The sequence below is a fragment of the Leuciscus leuciscus genome (genome assembly GCF_965113295.1).
Source record: "Leuciscus leuciscus genome assembly, chromosome: 20".
In the NCBI taxonomy this organism is placed as follows: Eukaryota; Metazoa; Chordata; class Actinopteri; order Cypriniformes; family Leuciscidae; genus Leuciscus; species Leuciscus leuciscus.
Window position 1 is genome coordinate 9,164,892 of NC_138744.1, and position 9,152 is coordinate 9,174,043.

General features: G+C 35.0%; 1 protein-coding gene across 1 annotated transcript; it reads left to right on the top strand.

Moving 5' to 3' along the window:
- Positions 1-353: 353 nt before the first annotated feature.
- On the top strand, positions 354-8,671 carry selenbp1 (selenium binding protein 1). Its single transcript, XM_082149344.1, has 12 exons — positions 354-605; positions 2,110-2,166; positions 2,894-3,006; positions 3,298-3,483; positions 5,090-5,210; positions 5,284-5,466; positions 5,538-5,723; positions 5,846-5,920; positions 6,911-7,032; positions 7,153-7,245; positions 7,461-7,579; positions 8,253-8,671. Exons 1-12 carry the CDS (start codon positions 602-604, stop codon positions 8,413-8,415), a joined length of 1,422 nt encoding a protein of 473 aa, XP_082005470.1. The 5' UTR covers positions 354-601; the 3' UTR covers positions 8,416-8,671.
- The last annotated feature ends 481 nt before the right edge of the window (positions 8,672-9,152 follow it).

Consider the following 9,152-nt stretch of genomic DNA (forward strand, 5'->3'; position numbering starts at 1 on the left):
TCTACATATAAGGTAAATTTAACCATTCTGGGAAATGTAATTTGCTGTCTGTAATGTTCATCCACTGTGGCCCATTAAATTAAAGTTAAAGAATTCAATATAATTAAATGTATAAGTAGTATAAATGCTTTGACATTTGAATTACAGTTATGCACCCTTGCTACCTTCCAAATTTCTGGAACCGATTTGAAATGTAGATGTAAGCCGTAGATTTAACATTCACAAAAAAAAAACGAATCTCTAACAAACATTAATAGTTTTGTGATTTGTTTTCGGCCGTGGAAAAGATTGTAGCATAGCAGCTGCAGAGTTACTTTTCTCTTGGGTACGACTGTGTGAGAAAGTTATTCAATAGGGCAAATGCACAAGAAAGGGGGTGAATTTCCTGTTAGCGTGCTGATTTCCAGGGACAGAGGTGCAAACGACATTTGATCTTTTTAATCTTCAATCGAATATCCGGGTGTGGTTTTTTCAGGATCATCTCTCAGTCCCAGTGGTGTTATCGCTGAAAGGGTTAATCCAACAGTTATAAAATATTCCTGCACGTCCGACGCGCTTTATCGAGGTCAGTGAGCGAGTTTCCGCCTGTGCAAGCAGCAGCATGGGTAAGTTCATTCACTTCTAATGCACGTTTAACCATTGCAGAATTGTTGATTACACTTTATTTCATGCATTCGACATTTTCATTCTCATGTTTAGTACGCAATAGCTCCAGTTTGGAGGAAAGTGTTGCTTCAGATTCTTTTCAATTATCAGTGCCTAACCGCTGTTGAAGTCATTTAAGGTCGATTTCGTGCAATATTGAAGCTGCATTTTAACGTTTTTACCGAGGCATGTTGAAGACTTTAAAGCCCCTTGTAATCAAAATCGAAGTTGTTGTTGTTGTTGTTGTTGTTGTTTTTAACATTGCGGATGGTGCTGCGCATTAACGTTGTTCAGTGTTTACAGCAAACTGAATTCTTTTAGTTTTACTTTATTAATTGATCTCGTGCAGTAGTGCAATACAGAAAGTGCCTAATTAATTATGTTAATACAAATAATAAAAAAATATTGGTGCCTCATTAGACTGCTTTATTTCCACAACACTTTTCATTCGGAGATAGTTGTTCAGTGAGGAGGCTGACCTTACTAACCCATAAACATTTGTCTGGATATCAAGGGAAGGATGTTGAACAATTCTTGGCAAGACATTTTGTCTCCTAGTAGGTCGTGACATTGGCCATGCAGGCCATCTGTTGTTGTAGTTGGTTTGTATTTGTACGTGTATTTTTTTTAAACGTCTACAGAACAGTAAAATGTATTCCAATATTTCACTTGGCAAGGCATCATTTATGCCTTGTAAGAATGTACACAGTAACGGACTCATACTCATTTGATGGTGCACCATGCAGGCAAATATATCATCATAAATCATAAATCCCACTTTGAAATAATATATATATGGGGATATTTTGGGGATATTTAATTTAATTTTATCAATCAATAAATTCCTCTTGAAAAAAAAAACTTTGTTGTATTATTTTAATTTAATACTGTGAAGCTGCTTTGATACAATCTGTATTGTGAAAAGCGCTATACAAATAATCTTGACTTGACTTGACTTGATATATATTAATATATATATATATATATATATATATATATATATATATATATATCATATATATCATATATATGAAGGGTTCAGATGCAAATTTGCATCTTCAAGAATTTTCTTCAAGAATGATCATTTTTATAAAGCTTATTTAAGTTAAGTAATTTCACTTAAATGACAATTAATAGGTAATTTGCATTGCCATTCAAGTGAAATTATTGAACTTAAATATACGAGCTTGATAAAAATGATCATTCTAGAAGAAAACTTCAGACGACACTTAGTTTTTGCATCTGAACTCTTCATATATAATTTTTTTTTTTTTTTTTTTACTTCATGCTTTTATTCAATCTCTCAGATTTTTATTACGGATGAAATGCTATAACAAGCAGAGTTGGGTGTATACTTCCCAGATTGCATTGAGTTGAGTCTGGCCTGCTTTAATTTTTGATAGTTTGAGTGTAACTCACATTGTGATATTTGAGATCTGACATTTGATGTCTGCTTACGTACAGCTTCAACTTGTTCAGGATGTGGACCAGGATATAAAACCCCTCTGGATGCTATGAAAGGTGAGTTGCTTTAAAAGCACAACATATTGTGTGAATGAATAGGTTGGTAGAGTATATTAACATGAGTTAGTACTTCATAGTTGCAAGTCACTAAAAGGTAGCGTGACCTTTGTACTAGAGATTTACTGTCATCATCTGATCTGGCAGGTCCTCCTCCCTACCACCAGAGGTCCCCCTTACTTGTAGATTGGCATTGTTTTGTATTGTTTGGTTTGCCTTCTGATTTACCTCACATTTGCCCCATCCAAATACCCTCACTGGTGGTGTTTGCAACTTTGCACTTGTTCAATGTCCACTTGTCTACTTACATGATGTATTTCCTGTATTTGGCCCAAGTGTTCAAGTAGGCATGAAGACTGCAAGTGTGTATAGAACTTTTGATTACCCGATTGATCACACATATAGTCTTGGAAAAAATGCAAGTGTTTACAGAGCTTTTTTTATTACTATTATTTTCTATTCTTTGCATTTCAGAAAAAAACTTCTAAATGTCTTCTAAACTTATAAAAAACACCATAATCACATAAATGTTTTAAATGGAATAAATATATAATTTTTTATTTGTTTATTTAAGCTTGCAACACTCTTAATAGCAGATGTTAAGTGCAATTCTTCAAATGTTTTAGACACAAATAGTACACCCTTTAGGAAATTCATTAATAAATTATAGGAAACAAAGATCAATATATATTTAAACTCTAAACTTAAAAATAAATTCTTCCAACAGGTCCTCGAGAAGAGATCGTCTACCTGCCATGCATTTATCGCAACACAGACATCCAGAAACCCGATTATCTTGCAACTGTTGATATCAATCCAAAATCTCCCAATTTTTGCAAGGTAAAAGCAAATATGATTCAAAACTAAAACTGTTTTAGATCAGAGTGTGGCAGCAACACATTTGCTTTAATTAGCTTTCCTGTAGCTCAGTGGTAAGAGCATTGTGTTAACAACGCAAGGTTGTGGGTTCGATCCCAGGGGATTGCACATACCTATGTATAAATGTATAGGATAACGCAATGTAAGTCGCTCTGGATAAAAGCGTCTGCCAAATGCATAAATGTAAATGTAAATTATTTACTAGTATAACTGTTAATTTAGGAACATTTTCTCCATTTTGTGATGGTCTAGGTGATTCATAGGTTGCCCATGCCCAATCTGAAGGATGAATTACATCATTCTGGTTGGAACGCCTGCAGCAGTTGTTATGATGATTCCTCCAAAAGGCGCAATCGTCTCATTCTACCTTCCCTGATCTCCTCCCGTATCTACGTCGTTGATGTAGGGACGGATCCTCTGGCTCCACGGCTTCACAAGGTTCGCAAGAGTCTGTCTATATAAGAATACACATATTTTGATGGTGTTAACTTAGTAAACATATGGGTTAGTAATTTGAGGTAGTAAAAGCTCCAGAAGGGCTGTTCTCACTTCAATGCATACACTTGAGATTTTGATCATTTACTGCTTGCTAAAAAACTTAATACTTCAAGTTTGATAAACTCAGACCAGCTAGTTTGTATCATGAAAAAAAGTTTGACCAATGGACGTCACAATCTAAATGATGAACCACTTGGGTGAACATCAAACAAAAAATGTTAGTGAATTCATATCATCTTGATTTAAAAGCTCTATTAAAGGAATTATTAGTTCAGCTCAAAATGAAAATTGTACCTTAATTAAAGGGATACTCCACTTTAAAATGAAAATTCTGTCATCATTCACTCACCCCGATATTGTTTCAAACCTGTATGAATTTCTTTCTTCTGCTGAACAGAAAGGAAGATATTTAGAAGAATGTCAGTAACCAGACAGTTTTTGGTACCATTGACTTCCATAGTATATTTTTTTCCTACTATGGAAGTCAATGGTACCAAAAACTGTCTGGTTACTGACATTCTTCTAAATATCTTCCTTTCTGTTCAGCAGAAGAAAGAAATTCATACAGGTTTGAAACAATATCGGGGTGAGTGAATGATGACAGAATTTTCATTTTAAAGTGGAGTATCCCTTTAACTCGCTGTCAAGCCATCTTAGGTGTATATGACTTTCTTCAGAGTTATATTAAATAATATCCTGGCTCTTCCCAGCTTTGTAATGGCATTGAATTGTGCCCGAGTTTTTGAAGCTCCTAAAAGCGCGTCCATCCATCATAAAAGTAATCCATACAACTTCAGTCGGTTAATAAATGCATTCTGAAGCGAAGCGATGGGTTTTTGTAAGAAAAATATCCATATTTATAACTTTATAATCTATAAGCACTGGCTTCACATGCATTCAAGAGAGAGTCGATTTCCGGCGGAAGGGTGACCTCTGACCTGACGTAGGACGTAGCGTAAGCTTAAGTGAGAATAGACTCGTGAACACGTGTGCGGCCGTTGCCGGAAGCCAGTGATTGTAGTTTATAAAATATAGATTTAAAAAACTCTTCGCTTCAGAATGCACAGAACCCACTGGAGTCGTATGGATTACTTTTATGATGGATGGATGTTCTTTTTGGGGCTTCAAAAACTTGGGCATTATTCAATGCCATTACAAAGCAGGGAAGAGCCAGGATATTATTTAATATAACTTCGTTTGTGTTCGGCTAAAAGAAGAAAGTCATATGCTCCTAGTTTGAGGGTGAGTAAATTATGGGATAATTTAAATTTTTGGGTGAACTATTCCTTTAAGTTAAGAAGAAAGTTTTGCAGTACAACAGTAAACTTGAGTGCATTTGAACAGTTTGATTTGATTTTAGAAGCCCAGAAGCATGACGTCATGTCCTGTTGCCTTTATTGATTGGGGTCAGAAGTCATTTTCTTTAACATCTACAACACAATGCTTAACATCAATAGTGACCGCCCCTTAATACATGACTGTTGACTCTGAGAATGTTTTGCTCTTGCCAAACTTGTGAATTCTTTCCATCTCTGTCCTTCTGCAGATAGTCGAGCCCACAGATCTGTTCTGGAAATGTGGCCTTGCCAACCCCCACACTTCTCACTGCTTAGGCAGTGGCCAAATCATGATCAGTACCATGGGAGATCCCTCTGGAAATGGCAAGGGTAAGATGCTGTGTTTACCTCGCTGTATTTACAATACACACTAGGCTTACTTTTTGTTTGTGTTCATTGTAAGGTGGTTTTGTGTTGCTGGATGGCAAGACTTTTGAAGTCATTGGAAACTGGGAGCAGCCAGGTGAAGCAGCACCGTTTGGTTATGACTTCTGGTACCAGCCTCGCCACAATGTCATGATCAGCACTGAGTGGGGTGCACCTAAAGCTTTGGGAAATGGCTTCAACCCTGCAGATGTCAAAGCTGGTGTGTGTACGTCCAACAGTATGCTTGATGCATTGCAGCCGACTGGGAGTGATGATCGGGTCTGTTTGCAGGTCACTATGGGCAGCGCCTCCATGTGTGGGACTGGACCACACACAAGCGGATTCAGACTCTGGATCTGGGGGAAGAGGGTGCTATTCCTCTAGAGATCCGGTTCCTGCACGACCCTGCTGCTGCTGAAGGATTCGTGGGCTGTGCGCTTCAGAGCACCGTCTACCGCTTCTACAAGACTCCGGCAAGTACATAAAAAAACCTTTTTATCTAGCCTTTTTATAAAGGCTAAAACATGAATGTTAAAGGCCTTCTTTTTTCAGTTTTAGGCAATTAATATTTTTAGCTTCAAATTTTGTTTTACAGAAAGGGGACTGGGCTGCAGAGAAAGTCATCAAAGTTCCTAGTAAAAAAGTGGAAGGTTGGGCTCTTCCTGAAATGCCAGGCAAGTGCTTTTAGAAATGTACTATAGTATAGTTTTTTTGTTAAATTTTTTTAATTAATGGAAATACTCAGGGAAGGAACAAATTCTTATGCACAATGTGATTTCCAAAAAAACACAGCTGAACAGAGAAAATTAAAAAAATAAAGAAATATACTCTAGTAGATCAATAACTCCCAAATATGATGATCCCCTTGAAAAGGACCCCCTTTCTTAAACAAAGGTGTCCATATATGTTTGTGGATAAAGACCCACTTATACTCTGTGAAAAAAATATTTAGTGTGATATTATACATAAATTAAATAATTGGCTTTTATTTGTCATTGTACTAAAGTCTAAAGAAATTCTTAAAATATTCTGGTAAATATTTAGTTTTTTTTTTTGTATTGTTAATGTGATGTAAGATTTATCAACCTTTATATCTGACTGTTAAAGACTTGGGCTGTCAATGAAATAGTTATTATTATAGTTATTCATTTCTTATTTTAACTCGTTTTTAAAAGAATGAAACTGTAATGTTAAATGTAATGAACGTTTAAAAAAATCTTGTACTAAACATTGATATCTAACAGCCCTGATATCTAACATTACTAAATTTTCCTTGGACCACAGTTTTACAGTCTGCTATAATGGCAAAAAGTGAAAATATTCAAATATTGTCTGGAGATTGTGTATATTGTTTTCTATATTTTTTTAGTGTAATGTAGGATGTATAATATTTTTTTTAATTTTATTTTTTTATGGGATTTATTTCTCAATTTTGGACTCGTTTTTAAAAGAATGAAATTGTAATAAAATGAAATTTTGTAAATGTTTAAAACATGTCGTAATAAACATTTAATATATGGAAATACATTTAGTAAAACTTTTTTCTTTTTCTCAATGTTTCCCCCCTTTTGGATTTTCCCTGGATCCCAGTTTGACAACCTGCTATAATGTCAAACAGTAAAAAAATAAAATAAAATTAGACACCGTTACTTTTTTTGCCATAGGTCTCATTACTGATATCTTGATTTCATTGGATGATCGCTTCCTCTACTTCAGTAACTGGTTGCATGGAGACATTCGACAGTATGATGTCACCGACAGGAGGAATCCACGAATGGTTGGTCAGGTAAGACAACTTCGATTAGCAGGATCAAGATTTGTCTTCATTTATAGAATCATGTGAACGACGAATAAAGTGTCAAAACAGCAAAACTTGCATTTTTAATTCATGAAATGCTGTTTTGAGGTCTTCCTTGGCGGCAGTATTTTGAAAGATGGACCAGTGAAAGTATTGGAGGACAAAGAACTGGACAGCCAGCCAACCCCACGGATACTGAAGGTACCTTTTCATTTCCAAGTATGCTTCATGTGATCTCTGTGTATACATTTGAGTTAGACATTTAAGCAGAGGAAAACAGCCTAAAGCTGTTGGCAACTAACTAATTGACAGATGACCCAGCTTAATGTCCTCCAAATCATTAGGTCATACAGAGCTAAACAGAGCAATTAGAGCGCATAATTTGCTTGAGGTTAAAATTTTCTTTTCCTCATCAGGGAAAGCGGGTACAGGGAGGTCCTCAGATGCTTCAGCTGAGTTTGGATGGAAAACGACTGTATGTCACCACTTCTTTATACAGTGCCTGGGACAAGCAGTTCTACCCTGACCTTGTCAAGTGAGACAAAAAAAATCATTTTTATAAATGTTATTTGAGTATTTTGTGTAAGTAATAATAATAATATAGGTACAGTATTAAAGTTTGTTTTCGCCACGGAATAAAGAAATAATGTCAGATTTACGAGATATAAACATGTAATTCTAACTTTATAACTCGCAATTGTGAGTTTACATCTTACAATTGTGACTTCATAACTCAATTGAAGTTCTGTATATCTCACAATTTTGAGGGAAAAAAGGTATACATTTTGACTTTATTTCTCAGAATTGTGATTAAAAAGTTGCAGTTACCTTTTCAATTTTTTGATTCTTTTTTTCTCAGAATGAATTGAGAGATATAAACTTGCAATTCTGACTTTTTAAAGACTTTCAAAATACATTCTAAATTGATCAAATATAAATATAAGTATGAAAGCTTGTTTTTTTCCATGCAATTAAAAAATTAAATGGTTAATTGCAAGTTTTTATCTGAGAAATAAAGTCACAATTCTGAGATAAAAAAGTAAGAATTGTGAGATAAAAAGAAGTAACAATTCCTTTTTCTTTCTTTTTTTTCTGTGGCAGAAACAAGCTTCCATAGTGTAGGTCAAGCATTATAGGCTTGTAAAGGCTGTTTAAATAGTTTCAGAAATAACCTCTGATTTGTTTATTATGCTCTTATTTCACTTTAGGGAGGGGTCAGTCATGATGCAGATTGACGTGGACACAGATAAAGGCGGCCTGAAGCTCAACGAGAATTTCCTTGTGGATTTCGGAGCAGAGCCAGAAGGTCCTGCTCTTGCTCATGAGCTCAGATATCCTGGTGGAGACTGCACTTCTGATATCTGGTTATGAAATTAGGGCCAAGCCATCACGTTCCTAGGAGCAGAATTACTATTCCCATATTCTCACAATTGAATGGAGATATATCATCATTTTACAATCATGTTTAGTCAATGTATGGACCAAATCCTTAATCATATTATGTGTCTATTAGCGATTCCAAGAGTGAATTATGTTGTTAATGACATCTCAACTTCAAAAACTTATTTTGATTGTCTTTGTACTCTTTCTACTATTGTTTTAAATACACATTATGTATCCCAATGAACTCAAAGGTTTTGTGATTTGTTGTTATAAGGGCTTTCCAAATCATTAGAATTGCAAAGCAGATTTGAAACACGTGATGCCGGTGCACAGAGAGAGGACACACTCACCATTACTATGAGGGCACATATTTTGAAGTATCCGGTTTCGAATATGTTCTAACATAAAGCAATCAATTATGTTGTATTTTTGTTTTCTGTGTTTAGAAACTCTATATGGACATATAACAACTGTAATAACAAATGTGAATATTTTTAAATCTTATTTTTCATCAATGTGCAGAGAAAGAATAAATACAACAGCACAAACAATTTTCATTGAGTTATTTTAGTACTTGGGCTAGTTAAGTTTTAGGTTTATTGCCATTCATACAGTACAAGAATGAAAAGTTATCTCTTCAAGTCTGCAGATAAGGACACATTATTTTGTAAACAAGCAGACTTCTTTTTTTTTTAACAAAGTACTGTAACATGAATAAGTACAAT